This window comes from Plecotus auritus (assembly GCF_963455305.1).
Source record: "Plecotus auritus genome assembly, chromosome: 7".
Taxonomy (NCBI): Eukaryota; Metazoa; Chordata; class Mammalia; order Chiroptera; family Vespertilionidae; genus Plecotus; species Plecotus auritus.
Window position 1 is genome coordinate 53,020,888 of NC_137774.1, and position 15,621 is coordinate 53,036,508.

The following is a 15,621-nucleotide window of genomic DNA, read 5'->3' on the forward strand; positions in this document are numbered from 1 at the left end:
GCAAACTATAATTTCCATGAGCCAAACAGAGACTTTAGATGGGAAAATATTCAGGTGCTTTGGGCTACCTGTAATGTTCGTTTCTTTCCTTTTAGGGCACACCAATAAAGTTTGACAACAACTCAGGTCAATCTGCCATCAAACACAATGTCAAATCCTTAATCACAGGACCTAGCAAACTAGCTCGTGGAATGCCTCCACTGGAAATAGTGCCAGAGAACATAAAAGTGATAGAACGGGGAAAATACGAGGATGTGAAAGCGGGCGAGCAAGTGCGTTCCCGGCATACATCCGTGGTAAGCTCTGGCACCTCAGTTCTTAGGTCAACACTTCATGAAGCTCCCAAAGCACAGATGAGTCCGGGGATTTACGACGACTCCAGTGCACGGCGGACACCTGTGAGCTATCAAAACACCATGTCCAGAGGCTCACCCATGATGAATAGAGCTTCTGATGGTATGCTATTCTTGTGTCCTTGTCTGATCATTTTTATTGCACTTTTTCACATCTGGCTAGTAGTAAATGTCAAATTGTTAGCTTTACGTTGTCACAGGATCTTCAGGTTGTGCTTGATGCTAGGGCTATGGAGGGCTACCAGATTAAAAATAGACATAATTGTAGGTAAGATATCCAATATTTTAATCAAGTGCAGAGTGGGATGGAGTCCAAAAATGCTCTAGAATAGGATAGTCTTAGGAAATTCGAAGGGCTTGGGGAGCTATGCATTAGGAACTATGTATGAAGACCACATATATATTTCTTATAAATCTCCTATCACAGTGTTCTGCTATGTTATTAAAACAATTGAGGATGGTGGCCAATAAGTGTTTGCATATAATAAGCATTAAATAACATTTATACAAGAAGAGGCTTGAGTACAGTGGTAATGGAGGTTGGTATGGTAATGAGAAAGTCTTTTGAAAGTACAGAGCAAGGAAAAATAGTACAGTGGTTCCCCCTTACCTGCAAGGAATATGTTCCAAAACCCCCAGTGGATGCCCGAAACTAAAGCTAGTACCTCTATACTGTATATAGAGGTTTTCCCTGGACATACCATTTTACTTAAAGGAAGTACTTTAATGGCTACTCTTTGGTAGATCTGAATGGCCAGTATCACTACTCCTGTGCGTTGGGACCATTATTAAGTAAAATAAGGTTGGCTTGAACACAAGCAGTGCAGTCCTTGGACAGATAACCTAGAGCAGTAGTCAGCAAACTGCGGCTCGCGAGCCACATGCGGCTCTTTGGCCCCTTGAGTGTGGCTCTTCCACAAAATACCACGTCCTGGGCGAGTCTATTTTGGAGATGTGGCATTAGAAGAAGTTTAAGTTTAAAAAATTTGGCTCTCAAAAAAAATTTCAATCGTTGTACTGTTGATATTTGTCTCTGTTGACTAATAAGTTTGCCAACCACTGACCTAGAGGACTACTAAGTGAGTAATGGGCAGGTAGTGTTCTTTTTTTTAGCTAATTTTATTTTTTATTTTTTTAAATTTCTTTATTAAGGTGTTACATATGTGTCCTACTTCCCCCATTACCCCACCATCCCCCCCACTCATGCCCTCACCCCCCTGTTGTCTGTGTCCATTGGTTAGGCCCATATGCATGCATACAAGTCCTTTGGCTGATTTCTCCCCCTTACCCCCACCCTCCCCTACTTTCCCTCCGAGGTTTGATGGTCTGATCGATGTTTCTCTGTCTCTGGAACTGATTTTGTTCATCAGTTTATATTGTTCATTATATTCCACAAATGAGTGAGATCATGTGATACTTATCTTTCTCTGACTGGCTTATTTCACTTAGCATAATGCTCTCTAATTCCATCCATGTTGTTGCAAATGGTAGGAATTTCTTCTTTTTTAACGCAGCGTAGTATTCCATTGTGTAGATGTACCACAGTTTTTTAATCCACTCATCTGCAGATGGGCACTTAGACTGTTTCCAAACCTTAGCTATGGTAAATTGTGCTGCTATGAACATAGGGGTGCATATATCCTTTCTGGTTGATGTTTCTAGCTTCTTGGGATATAGTCCTAGAAGTGGTATTACTGGGTTAAATGGGAGTTCCATTTTTAGTTTTTTGAGGAAACTCCATACTGTTCTCCACAGTGGCTGCACCATTCTGCATTCCCACCAGCAGTGCATGAGGGTTCCTTTTTCTCCGCATCCTCACCAACATTTGTCATTTATTGATTTGTTGATGATAGCCATTCTGACAGGTGTGAGATGGTACCGCCTTGTCGTTTTGATTTGCATCTCTCGGATAATTAGTGACTTTGAGCATGTTTTCATACGTCTCTTAGCTTTCCTTCTGTCTTCTTTCAAAAAGTTTCTATTTCGGTGTGTTGCCCATTTCTTGATTGGATTGTTTATCTTCCTTTTGTTGAGTTGTATGAGTTCCCTGTAAATGTTAGAGATTAAACCCTTATCAGTGATAATATTGGCAAATATGTTCTCCCATGTAGTGGTCTTCCTTGTTGTTTTGTTGATGGTTTCTTTTGCTGTGCAAAAGCTTTTTATTTTGATGTAGTCCCATTTGTTTATTTTCTCTTTATTTTCCATTGCCCTAGGAGCAGTATCAGTGAAGAAGTTCCTTCAGCATATGTCTGAGATTTTGCTGCCTGTGGATTCCTCTAGTATTTTTATGGTTTCCTGTCTTATGTTTAAGTCCTTGATCCATTTTGAGTTTATTTTTGTGTATGGTGTAAGTTGGTGGTCTAGTTTCATTTTTTTGCATGTATCTGTCCAATTTTCCCAACACCATTTATTAAAGAGACTGTCTTGACTCCATTCTATGTTCATGCCTCCTTTGTCGAATATTAATTGGGCATAGTAGTTTGGGTCGATTTCTGGGTTCTCTATTCTATTCCATTGATCTATATGTCTGTTCTTGTGCCAGTACCAGGCTGTTTTGAGAACAGTGGCTTTGGAATACAGCTTGAAATCTGGTATTGAGATCCCACCTACTTTGTTCTTCTTTCTCAGGATTGCTGCAGCTATTCGGGGTCTTTTTTTATGTTTTTTTAATAAAAATTCCAGATAAATTTTTGGAGAGTTCGTTCTAGGTCTGTGAAATATGCCATTGGTATTTTAATGGGGATTGCATTGAATCTATAGATTGCTTTGGGTAGAATGGACATTTTGATGATGTTGATTCTACCAATCCATGAACACGGTATGTTCTTCCATCTGTTTATATCTTCCTCTATCTCTTTTTTCAGTGTCCTGTAGTTTTTTGCATATAGGTCTTTTACCTCTTTAGTTAAGTTTATTCCTAGGTATCTTCATTTTTTTGGTACGATGGTAAATGGGATTGCTTTTTTAGTCTCTCTTTCTGTAAGTTCACTATTTGTGTATAGAAATGCCATAGATTTCTTGGCGTTGATTTTGTATCCTGCTACCTTGCCGAATTCATTTATTAAGTCTAATAATTTATTGATGGAGTCTTTAGGGTTTTCTATGTACAGTATCATGTTGTCTGCGAATAAGGACAGTTTTACTTCTTCTTTTCCAATTTGGATGCCTTTTATTCCTTCTTCTTGTCTGATAGCAATGGCTAATACTTCCAGTACTATGTCGAACAGGAGTGGTGAGAGAGGGCATCCCTGTCTTGTTCCTGTTCTTAGGGGAAATGGTTTTAGCTTTTGTCCACTGAGTGTGATGCTGGCAGTGGGTTTATCATATATGGCTTTTATGATGTTGAGGTATGATCCTTCTATTCCCACCTTGTTGAGAGTTTTTATCAAGAAAGGGTGTTGGATTTTGTCAAATGCTTTTTCTGCATCAATTGATATGACTATGTGATTTTTTTTCCCCTCAATTTGTTTATGTGATGTATCACATTTATTGATTTGTGGATATTGTACCATCCTTGCATCCCTAGTATAAATCCTGCTTGGTCATGGTGTATGATCTTTCTGATGTACTGCTGGATCCGACTTGCTAGGATTTTGTTGAGGATTTTGGCATCTATGTTCATGAGGGATATTGGCCTGTAATTCTCTTTCATTGTGTTGTCTTTATCTGGTTTTGGTATTAGGGTGATGCTGGCTTCATAGAATGAGCTTGGAAGCGTTCTTTCCTCTTGAATTTTTTGGAATAGTCTGAGGAGGATAGGTTTTAGTTCTTCCTTGAATGTTTGGTATAACTCTCCTGTGAAGCCATCTGGGCCTAGGCTTTTGTTTGCTGGAAGCTTTTTGATGACTGCTTCAATTTTTTCCATAGTTATTGGCCTATTGAGATGTTTAGAATCTTCCTGATTGAGTTTGGAAGGTTGTATTTTTCTAGGAATATGTCCATTTCCTCCAGGTTGTCTAGTTTGTTGGAATAGAGTTGTTCATAATATTTTTTAACAATCCTTTGTATTTCTGTGGGGTCTGTTGTTATTTCGCCTCTATCATTTCTGATTTTGTTTATTTGAGTCCTCTCTCTTTGCTTCTTGGTGAGCCTGGCTAGAGGTTTATCAATCTTGTTTATCCTTTCAAAGAACCATCTCTTGGTTTCATTGATCTTTTGTATTGTTTTTTTGGTCTCTATGTCATTTATTTCTGCTCTAATCTTTATTATCTCCTTTCTTCTGCTCACTCTGGGATTTTCTTGTTGCTCTCTTTCTTTGAGTTGTAGCATTAGATGATTTACTACCATTTTTTCTTGTTTTTTGAGGTAGGCCTGGAGAGCTATAAACTTCCGACTCAAGACTGCTTTCATTGTGTCCCATAGGTTTTGGATTGTTGTGTTTTTATTTTCATTAGTTTTCAGAATGTTTTTAATTTCTTCTTTGATCTCATTGGTAACCCAATCAATATTTAATAACATGCTATTCAGCTTCCAAGTGTTTGAGTGTTTTGGATTGTTTTTATTGTAGTTTATTTCTAATATTATGCCATTGTGGTCTGAGAAGATGGTTGGTATGATTTCAGTCTTCTTGAATTTGGGGAGACTTTGCTTGTGACCCAGTATGTGGTGTATTTTTGAAAATGTCCCATGTGCACTTGAGAAGAACTTATATTCCGCAGCTTTGGGGTGAAATATTCTGAAGATGTCAATTTTAAGTCCATTTGATGTAGTGAGTCATTTAGGATTGTTGTTTCTTTGCTGATTTTTTGTCTAGAGGGTTTATCAAGTGATGTCAGTGGTGTATTAAAGTCCCCTATTATGATTGTATTGTTGTCTATCTCTCTCTTGATATCTTCTAGGAGATTTTTTATGTATTTGGGTTCTCCTGCATTGGGTGTATATATGTTTACCAGGGTTATATCCTCTTGTTGTACCGATCCCTTTAGTATTATGAAGTGGCCTTCCTTATCTCTTGTTATGGCCTTCACTTTGAGGTCTATTTTGTCCGATATAAGTATTGCTACCCCAGCTTTTTTTTTCATTTCCATTTGCCTGAAAGATATTTTTCCATCCCTTCACTTTCAGTCTATGTGAGTCCCTTGTTCTGAGGTGGGTCTCTTGTAGACAGCATATATATGGGTCATGTTTTTTTATCCATTCAGCCACTCGATGTTTTTTGATTGGAGCATTTAGTCCGTTTACGTTTAAAGTTATTATTGAAAGGTACTTGTTTGTAGCCATTTTTATTTTTTAAGGCTGTGTTCCTTCTTACCTTTTTGTTTTTTCTTTTTACAGCATTCCCTTTAGGATTTCTTGCATTGCTGGTTTGGTAGTGATAAACCCTTAGCCTTTTTTTGTCTGTGAAGCTCCTGATTTCCCCTTCAATTTTGATTGATAGTCTTGCTGGATAGAGTATTCTTGTATTGAGTCCCTTGCTTTGCATCACTTTGTATGTCTCCTTCCATTCTCTTCTAGCTTGATGTGTTTCTGTTGAGAAATCATATGATAATCTGATGGGGGATCCTTTGTAGGTAACTCTGTCTCTCTCTTGCAGCCTTTAAGATTCTCTCTTTGTCGATAACATTTGCCATTGTAATTATGGCATGTCTTGGTGGGGTCTTTTGGGATTCATCTTGCTTGGGTCTCTTTGTACTTGAGTAACTTTTTTCTTCCCCATATCAGGGAAGTTTTCTGTCATTATTTCTTCAAATAAATTTTCTAATCCTTGCTGCTCTTGTCCTTCTGGCAGCCCTATTATACGTATGTTATTTCGTTTTGCATTGTACCAAAGCTCCCTTAGGCTCTCCTCCTGCTTTTTAATTTTTTTTCTAGTTGCTTTTTTTCCTAGATTGGGCTTGTTTCTGTACCTGATCTTCTAACTCACTGATTCGGTCCTCTGCTTCTTCTAGTCTACTGTTGAAGCCTTCCATGGTGTTTTTGATTTTAGCTATATCATTTTTCATTTCTTCCTGATTTTTGCATAGGTTGTTGATTTTTCTCGTCCATCCAGTGTATGAACTGTATGACCATTACTCTAAATTCTTTTTCTGTCATGTTGCATGCTTTTGTTTCACTTATTTCCTTACTTGGTGATTCCTCCTTTTCTTTCCTCTGGGGATTGCTTTGTTGCCTCCCCATTCTGACTATCACCAGAAGGTTCAGATGTCGAGTTGCGGGAGCCTGGACCGTGTGCAGTGGGAGTTTTGCACCCCCCAAGTGTCACTGAAGAGCTCTGATACCAAGACGTGCGGTTGCTGTGGGTTGGTGGGAACCATGCTCGCCCTGGGTCAGAGTCACAGGCGCTTAGTGTGGCCTCGTGTGTGCACCTAGAATCATGGACCCTGCCTGCGCCACATTGAAACAGAGAACCCACTGGCGTGTGCCAAAAATCGAAGTCCCCTGTTGCGTGTCTAGAGTCAGAGGTTCCCTGTGTCCATGCCGAGAATCGAGTATCAGAGTCTCTGTTTCTTGGTGCTACCTCACACTGAGAATCAGGTCCCTGTGTGCACATGCGCCAAGAATTGGAATCACTGGCTCTTAGAGTGAATGTACTGGGAATTAGGGATCTCAGGCGCATGTAATGAGGAACGGAGTCTAGTCACTGGTGGTCAATGCTGCCTCTTGTGTGGAGATTCAGGGTCCCCAATCTGCCCGGGAGACCGTGTTGCTCAGTCACACTGTGTTGGCAGGAGGTCCACTTCTGCCCTGCGGTAAACAGCCGTCTGTTTGTGCTTGCCCCGAGTCAAAGTCAGGTGGCTTTGCCCCTTAGTGTGGGTGTGGGGTCTGGTCATGCGGGTGTGCACTGTGGAAAACAAACTCCCTGTGTCCATGTACCCAGGCTCAAATTCAGCACTGCCTTCCTGTGTGGGCGCAGGCTCTGGTCGTGGGGAACAAACTCCCCGAGACTGCACATCCAGGTTCAAATTCACCGCAGCCTCTCTGCTAAGGTGCAGGGTCTGGTCATGGGAAATAAACTCCCCGGATTTGCACCCTCAGGCTCAAATTCAGTGCTGTCTCCCTGTGTGGGCGTAGGATCTGGTCGCAGAAGACAATCTCCCCAAGGTCATGCACCTATGCTCAAATTCAGGACTGCCTTCCTGTCTGGGCGTGGAGACGAGTCGCAGGAAACAAATTCTCCGAGTTCGCAAGTCCAGGGTCAAGCTCAGCGCTGTCTCCCTGCCCTGCATGGGCGCGGGATCTGGTCACAGAAGACCACCTCCCTAGGGATGAGGGGCTAGGCTCGAATTCCGCTCAGTCTCCCTGCCTGGGCGCAGAGACTAGTCGCAGGAAACAAACTTCCCGTGTCTGACACCAAGGCTCAAAGTCAGGCAGAGTCGCCACTGCTTTGTGTGTGCAGAAAGCCTTATTGTGCGGCTGGGGTCTGGTAGTTTCTGTGTCGCTGCCGCGGAGGTAGTAGGGGAGGGGGATTGGCTTTGTGACTCACAGAAATCTGCAGCCGGGTGCCTGGAGTCCTGGTGTCCCTTGGGTCTGCAGCTGTGGTGCCAGGTCTTCTACCAGAGCAGCTGTAGGGTCCTGGTTTGCTTCCGAGACCAGACTGGGTGGTGGCAAGGCTAGGATCCTAGTCTCAAGCAGTTCTGTTCTTCAAGATGGCGTGGTCTCTGTGCCGCCGGTGTCCTCCCCAGATTGTTTGCGGCGGCCGCGGGGTTTTGCCATCTAAGACTGCCCGGATTGGCAGCCCCCTGGAAGAACTGCAGGGTCTAACTGTCCCTATTTCACTCACACACACACCCACACACGTCCACACACACCTCTATCACTCCCTCACTCTCTCACACACTCTCCCTCCCTAGCTTCCTGCCTGTTGTCATCTTGCCTCCTCCAGGTAGTGTTCTTATAGTGCAGTACTGCATGGAGGAGGAACCAGATGGCACGAGATTTCAACCACATTACATAGAACGTGACACAATTTAAAACTTATGAATTGTTTATTTCTGTAATTTTCCATCTAATATTTTGGACCACTGTGGACCACGGGTAAATGAAACCTCAGAATATAAAAGAGAAAAAGGAGGAATGGGGACTACTGTATAACTTAGCCGCCTGATGGGCAGCAAGGAGTCTGGGTGATAGAGAGGATGTTGCAAGTTGATACGTGTGAGATCAAAAGAATTCAGAATGTTAAAGTCATACAGAAAACAAAATAATTTATAATGGGATTTAAAGAAGAGTACTGAACTTCATTTTAATCTTAACATTCAGTCGTAAAACACTAGTGCTGTGATCCAAAAGGTAGTGATCTGCAAACCTCAAAATCTTCTGCTAGTTCTTCACATTTGCATATTTTGCGAGATTGAATGTTTCATGTTTAGTGGACGGAAGATCAAAATGTTATATGACTCTAGTCTGTATTTGATTGGTTGAGACAGGGTTAAATATCATATTCAGCAAGTTTTCTTAAGAATTTGTGGTGTTGACTCTTTTTTCCAGTTACGCTTTCTTCTAGCAAATCTATCAATCATGATAGAAAATCGACACTGACCCCTACCCAGAGGGAAAGCATACCGGCGAAGTCTCCAGTACCTGGGGTGGACCCTGTAGTGAGCCACAGTCCTTTTGATCCCCATCATCGAGGCAGCACCACAGGAGAGGTGTACAGGAGCCATCTTCCCACACACCTGGATCCAGCCATACCGTTTCACAGGGCTCTGGATCCCGGTAAGCACAGTGGTAGTGTTAATTTATGGAAAGAAATAATATACCTGTGTGACTTTAAACTTTCTGTTTATTAAAGTACAGTATGCAGACAGTTGCACATATCATTAGTTTACCGTCCAGTGAATTTTCACAAACTGTACCACCCCCATGTTACCAGCATCTAAGTCAGGAAACAAAATATTACAGTACCCCTTAAAGAACTAAAAGTAATATGTATATCAAAAGTCCTTTTATCTGATGGCATTTGTTTAAGCTGATTGAAAAAGTGGCTTAATGTATATGAAGAATTATTTTTAAATGGCACAGGCATAGCCTAAACATTTTAATTTACAACATAGACATTCATTTACCAGTGTTCTAATCTGAGGCCAGGTTCACTAATGAAACCTTACCATTGTCTTTCTTATGTAAACACTTACATTTCCAGGTTTGGTTTTTCAAGTGAAGTTAGAATTTAGTCATTCAAATCAATCTAAATACAGAACCCTTCTAGATTTTTTTCCCTTGTCTTTTAAAATTGTCTAGTCCATACTTGATTCACCTTCTGTATTGAGTCTTTCCAAAATAGTCAGTTTCCAGGGAAACCACTCTTTTCATTTTTCTCTCATTTATAGATTATTTCATTAAGTTACATAATTACAGCAGCAAATATAGCTAGAAGGAACTTTATGGATATAAATTTGGTAGGTGCGGAAATGTCTAGGTTTTCTAGAGCAATCTGCACTGGACACGGTGATGCTGCGCCAGGAGCGGGGCAGCTGCTCTGCAAAGGGAAGGAGTCCCATGAGCGCAGTCGGCAGGTTGGTGGAGACTCTCAGCTGGGCCGTCTGTCCTGACCCACCTGCTGTGTGGGCTCCACCCTTGTCCTCCCAGGTCCCACTCCCTCCTCCTCTTACCTGCTCAGACTCAACTCAAATGTTTTTTCTGCACATAGCTCTTCTCGCTTGTTACATCATTCAAGTTGAAATTGGGACACAGAACATTTGTGTTTTAGCTTGGTCTTTTAGGGAAGCAATCTTCATTACCAATGTGCCAAGCTTTCTAAGAGTATGTTTGGAAAATATTTTATCTGAAAGCTGTATTACTGCCTTCAAATTGTTAACTGAGAACATTTCAGAGGAGTCCACTCCTAGTCCCTTAGGGACTGTCCAGAACTGAGACAGAAGTTCCCATGGAGTCTGTGGACAGACTTACCTGGCTATGGAGTTCTAGATGAATGGGAAGCAAACATTCCAGAAAACCTGTCATATGTTGTTTTAGGTAGAATATATATAATAGTTTACTCAAGCATTCAGAAAAAGTTGAATGTTTATACTTTTATTTAGTATTTATCACAGTCCTTTATTTTATTACACTTTGATTTGCTTGTGATTTTTTAGTTTTTGCTGGATTACAAATGTTTTGAGGATAGAGGTGTTACCTTTTTCTTTTTTACCATACCTACCCCTTCCTAATATCTTGTGTCATTCTCTAGCCTAGGGTTGTCAAACTATGGCCTGGGGGCAAAATTCTGATCCTGCCTGTTTGTATAAATAAAGCTTTGTTAGCACATAGCCACATGCATTTGTTTCTGTGTGGCTCCAATGGTAGAGACCATAAGATTTTTGACATCTGGCCCTTTATAGGAAAAGTTTGCTAATCTCTCCTCTAAACACATGGACTAATTAAATGGTAATGGACTAATCATTTTCACCCCCAGAGAAATAAAGTTACTGTTTGTCACTAAGTGTTTTCACACATATTTCCATTTGGTCATATTGCACAATCAGTACTTTAAAAATAATTTTATTTTCAAACAGCTCTTAGAAACTTCAGGTGAAAATATAATAAAGGTACATAGCAAAGATTGAAACTATGAAACTACTTGAGAATTTTTTAGCATCTTTTCTACTGGTAAAAGGTTAATACTATATTTTGTCTAGTTTCTCTTTCCCCTTTTCCATTCCATCTGACATTAGAATGTGTATATTAAATATTGCTGAGATATATATTAAGGTCTAAAATGAATCCATCTTCCTCTCTTCAGCACCGTCCCATGCTAAATAAAAGATGCATGTGTGCATTAGCGCGATAGACTATTGTTCCCTTACTCTTTTTTTGTAAATGATGTTTAGCAAAGGAATTTTGCCTAGACTAAATGACATGCCTTTCTCTCGTTCTCTCAATCAGCTGCTGCTGCTTACCTGTTTCAGAGACAGCTTTCACCAACTCCAGGTTACCCAAGTCAATATCAGCTTTATGCTATGGAGAACACGAGACAGACAATCCTAAATGATTACATTACCTCACAGCAGATGCAAGTGAACTTGCGCCCAGATGTGGCCAGAGGACTCTCCCCACGAGAGCAGCAGCTGGGTCTCCCATACCCAGCAACAAGGGGTCTGTGTCTTCGCAGTTCAGATTTCATAGAACTTACTGTGTACCCAGGGTGTCCTAGGTACTCAATAAATAATTTGTTGAATGAACTATGCAAAAAAAGAAAAGAAGGCCGAAACCGGTTTGGCTCAGTGGATAGAGCGTCGGCCTGCGGACTGAGGGGTCCCGGGTTCGATTCCGGTCGGGGGCGTGTACATTGGTTGCAGGCACATCCCCAGCGGGAGGTGTGCAGGAGGCAGCTGATCGATGTTTCTCTCTCATCGTTGTTTCTAGCTCTCTATCCCTCTTCCTTCCTCTCTGTAAAATATCAATAAAATATATTTAAAAAGAAAAAGAAAAGAAGGCATTACTTTTTTCTATAGCCTTTAGCCCTTGAAGGCAAAGTAATGTATTGAGACAGGGCATTTTGGTGAACACTGAAATAAGTAAACCAAGTCATTGTGATAGATATTGAAGTCATTGTTTTACCGGTTTTCTGTCTCGTAAGTCCATGTGGGGCAGATCATTTCATATCCTTCTCTAGATTTAAAGAAAGTCTTACAAAGTGATGAAGTTCTTAAACATCTTTATTTGTAATGAACATAGTGTATCATTGGGTTATAGAGATAAACAACAACAAAGCCATGTGTAGTTCTGTATCTCTAGGATAATACTTAATTTAATATAATTTTATTGTATTTATCTTTTGAGCAGGAATCATTGATCTGACCAATATGCCTCCAGCTATTTTAGTGCCTCACCCAGGGGGAACAAGTACTCCTCCCATGGACAGAATCACTTATATTCCTGGTACACAGATTACGTTCCCTCCCAGGCCATACAACTCTGCTTCTATGTCTCCAGGTAAGAGTCCATGCACTCACATACCTCTCTTATATGACCAGTGCGCTCCAGGATTAACAGCATAGCCTTTGGAGGTATTTAGGACACTTTTCCCCCATAAAGTCTGTGTTTTCCATTTAATATTTAGTAATAGTTGCTATCGCTAGTGCCTGTCACTAGGTACTCTAGAAATATCCTAAAGTAACTTGTGTTAGGCTCCATTTATCGTCTAAGAATAATAAAATGAACTTTCTACATTTTAAATATGAAACATTTTGAAAAAATTTCAGTTAAGAATTTTGAAATTGAATTGTACCTGATAGGTTAATACTTTTGTCTTTAAGTTGCAGATTTATGTGTTTTACAGGACACTCAACACACCTTGCAGCTGCTGCAAGTGCTGAAAGAGAACGTGAAAGGGAGCGGGAGAAGGAGCGGGAACGGATCGCCGCAGCTTCCTCGGACCTCTACCTTCGGCCCAGTGAGTGGGGTGGCTCTGTCATTCTGTGGACACTCCTTTGTAATCTGTTGCAACGGGGCAGTGTGTCTGATGTAGCGGGGATGCCAAGGTTCTGACAAACAAGAATTACAAGAGAGAAAGTAATTCCATACGTTACGGGAAGTACACAGGTTAAAAATGCTAGAAAAGTTGAAATGGTGCCGAGATAAACTTTAAACGGGAAAATGAAGTTTTCATGATGAAGGTGTTTTGTTTTGGCCCCTGGTGGCTACACTTGGCCCTGAAGGTACTGGCTGGGAGCTCCTTGGAGCTGGAAGCAGCCCAAGTGAAAGGCTCATAGATAGGAAGACATATGTATAGGAAGCCAAGTACAAGTGATATGTAACTTCAGCAGGAACTATATTTTAAAAGTATCTGTGGTCCCACTGATGAATAACATGCAGATTTAACACAATAGAATACCATTTTTGTTCTTCATATTTCATAGGTTGATAATGTCCGGTGTGGTAGTGTCTGAAGAAACACTGGTTCTCATACATTATCAGTGGCAGTGCTGATTGGGAGAGCCTTTTCAGAGATATAAAAATTTAAATAGCAATTCCACTCCTGGGAATGTAACCTATAAAAACAATCACATGAGCTGATGTATGGTCAAAAGGGGAAAAATTGCCAAAATGGCTGCCCTAGGTGCTACCTGCGATGAGAACAGGTGTATACTGAGACTGCTAGCTCTTCTGAGGACAAAGAATAAGAAAGTCAGAGTGAGGGCTTAGAACAAGAGGTGGAAGAAAAGAAAGTGAGTAGAGCAGGAATGTGAGGGCTTCTGAGTAAAATAGTTTTGACCAGTCAAGGGCTAAGGTAAAGTGAACAAAAAAGTCTCAAATATTGAAGAAGTGTAGTTTGTGGAGCTGCGCTTTTGGGAAGGTCGGTGTAAATGATTTTGTGTCAAAAGAAGGCTTGCTGCTCTATCCGGTGGCTCACATTGTTGGAACATTACCCCATACATGAAAACGTTGTGAGTTTAATCCCCAGTCGGGGCATGTACGAGAAGGCAACTGATCAATGTTTCTCACATCGATGTCTCTCTCTCTCTCTCTCTCTCTCTCTCTCTCTCTCTCTTTCTCCCTCTCTCTTAAAAAAAGCAGTAAAAACATATCCTCAGGTGAGGATTAAAAAAGAAAAAGAGGGTTTGCTGAGAGAAACAGGTACTTGTGGAGGGCAGGAAAGGAGAGGGGCAGAAGAACTGGGTGAATGAAACAGCCTGAAACTCGTGGGGCAGCAGTATATTACTTTCATTATGATCCTTAGAAAGTGGTACCGAATTTGATTTTGGAAATGATAAGCACACGAGAATTTGAGGAAGAAGCTGAAAAACTAATCTGTCTGATTTGTATTAGTACTTCATTATCAGTGTTATTTTTGTTTCTCTGGAATCAAGATAGAAACTTGTCAGAAATGGCAATGACAGTAAATGATAGCTGGTGCTTTTGTTTCCTGTTGCTAGTGTGGTTTTTTTGCATCTTTATTAAGAAACTCTTACAGAACATATTTCTACAGAGGCCAAAAGGTGGGATATCAATTTCTTATCTCATGTTCCTTTTACCTATTTAGGAATATTAAGAAATTAACAATCCCTAAATGTTGCTGTCTCTAGCTTCTTCCTTACGACTTGCCTTTTTTTTTTTTTTTTTTCCTGCCCCCTGAAGGCTCAGAGCAGCCTGGCCGACCTGGCAGTCATGGATATGTTCGCTCCCCGTCCCCTTCGGTAAGAGCTCAGGAGACCATATTGCAGCAAAGACCCAGTGTTTTCCAGGGAACCAATGGAACCAGTGTAATTACAACTTTGGATCCAAGTGCTCAGCTACGAATCATGTAAGTCTGTTGTATACATTTTGACAAAAAAAAACACACACACAAAACACCACTTTCTTGCATACACACTTTTTAGTTTGTGGTTACAGTAATTTTAGTACTGATTTACTACCCACTAAACATTTGTTGTTGTTGCAGTTTGTCCTTCCATCTCCCCACTGCACCCCCCCAGTACAGAGCCTCCCCTTTACAGCTGTGTTTGGTTTTATTTACAGGCCACTGCCTGCGGGGGGCCCTTCGCTAAGCCAAGGCCTGCCCGCCTCCCGCTACAACACTGCTGCAGATGCCCTGGCTGCTCTTGTGGATGCTGCAGCTTCTGCCCCCCAGATGGATGTTTCCAAAACAAAAGAGAGTAAGCATGAAGCTGCCAGGTTAGAAGAAAATTTGAGAAGCAGGTCAGCAGCAGTTAGTGAGCAGCAGCAGCTAGAGCAGAAAACCCTGGAGGTGGAGAAGAGACCTGTTCAGTGTCTGTACACTTCTTCAGCCTTTCCAAGTGGCAAGCCCCAGCCTCATTCTTCAGTAGTTTATTCTGAGGCTGGGAAAGATAAAGGGCCTCCTCCAAAATCCAGATATGAGGAAGAGCTAAGGACCCGAGGGAAGACTACCATTACTGCAGCTAACTTCATAGACGTGATCATCACCCGGCAAATTGCCTCGGACAAGGATGCGAGGGAACGTGGCTCTCAAAGCTCAGACTCTTCTAGTAGCTGTATGTATCTCCATCTGAGTTTCGCAATGTGATATCTCAGTAAAGATTACTTTATTCCTTAGGCAACGCAGAACAATATGGCATAAAGAAAATCCTAATCTTGATAGTAAATGTAATAGAAAGGTTTTGTGGGCTAGTGCAACAATGTCTCTTCTGCTGGTTACTTAAATGTCAGCATTTCTTACGGATATCTTTCAAGTTATCTTGCATGAGAAAATTATGCTCTTCATTAAGGTTGGAAAGTAGATAGGCCGAGGGCAGAGCTTATTGACATTTTCAGACATCTGAAAGGTAATAGATGTATCATTAAGCTCTGTGCTGCTCAGGCCTAATTCCTCAATCAGTGTTTTCTGGGATATGGCTCAGTATTT

At 41.2% G+C, this 15,621-nt stretch overlaps 2 protein-coding genes across 16 annotated transcripts in view; one reads left to right on the forward strand and one right to left on the reverse strand.

The window, feature by feature from the left end:
• NCOR1 (nuclear receptor corepressor 1) overlaps window positions 1–15,621 on the forward strand; it is a gene marked incomplete at its 3' end in the record, with an annotated part of 233,555 nt that overhangs the window by 189,361 nt on the left and 28,573 nt on the right. For 13 of the 15 annotated variants that reach the window (XM_080680923.1, XM_080680927.1, XM_080680921.1 and 10 more), the window contains 7 exons: window positions 96–456; window positions 8,784–9,011; window positions 11,181–11,390; window positions 12,081–12,230; window positions 12,577–12,690; window positions 14,376–14,541; window positions 14,757–15,250. In XM_080680923.1, the coding sequence (XP_080537049.1) occupies window positions 96–456; window positions 8,784–9,011; window positions 11,181–11,390; window positions 12,081–12,230; window positions 12,577–12,690; window positions 14,376–14,541; window positions 14,757–15,250 (1,723 nt within the window). The remainder of the gene's footprint in view (window positions 1–95; window positions 457–8,783; window positions 9,012–11,180; window positions 11,391–12,080; window positions 12,231–12,576; window positions 12,691–14,375; window positions 14,542–14,756; window positions 15,251–15,621) is intronic. The other 2 variants (XM_080680917.1, XM_080680918.1) reach the window with 1 other exon arrangement.
• The window catches only part of TTC19 (tetratricopeptide repeat domain 19), a 60,019-nt gene continuing 56,334 nt past the window's right edge, over window positions 11,937–15,621 (reverse strand). Inside the window, exon 9 of the mRNA XM_080680938.1 lies at window positions 11,937–12,781. Coding sequence (XP_080537064.1) covers window positions 12,677–12,781 — 105 coding nt within the window. The 3' untranslated portion in view covers window positions 11,937–12,676. The remainder of the gene's footprint in view (window positions 12,782–15,621) is intronic.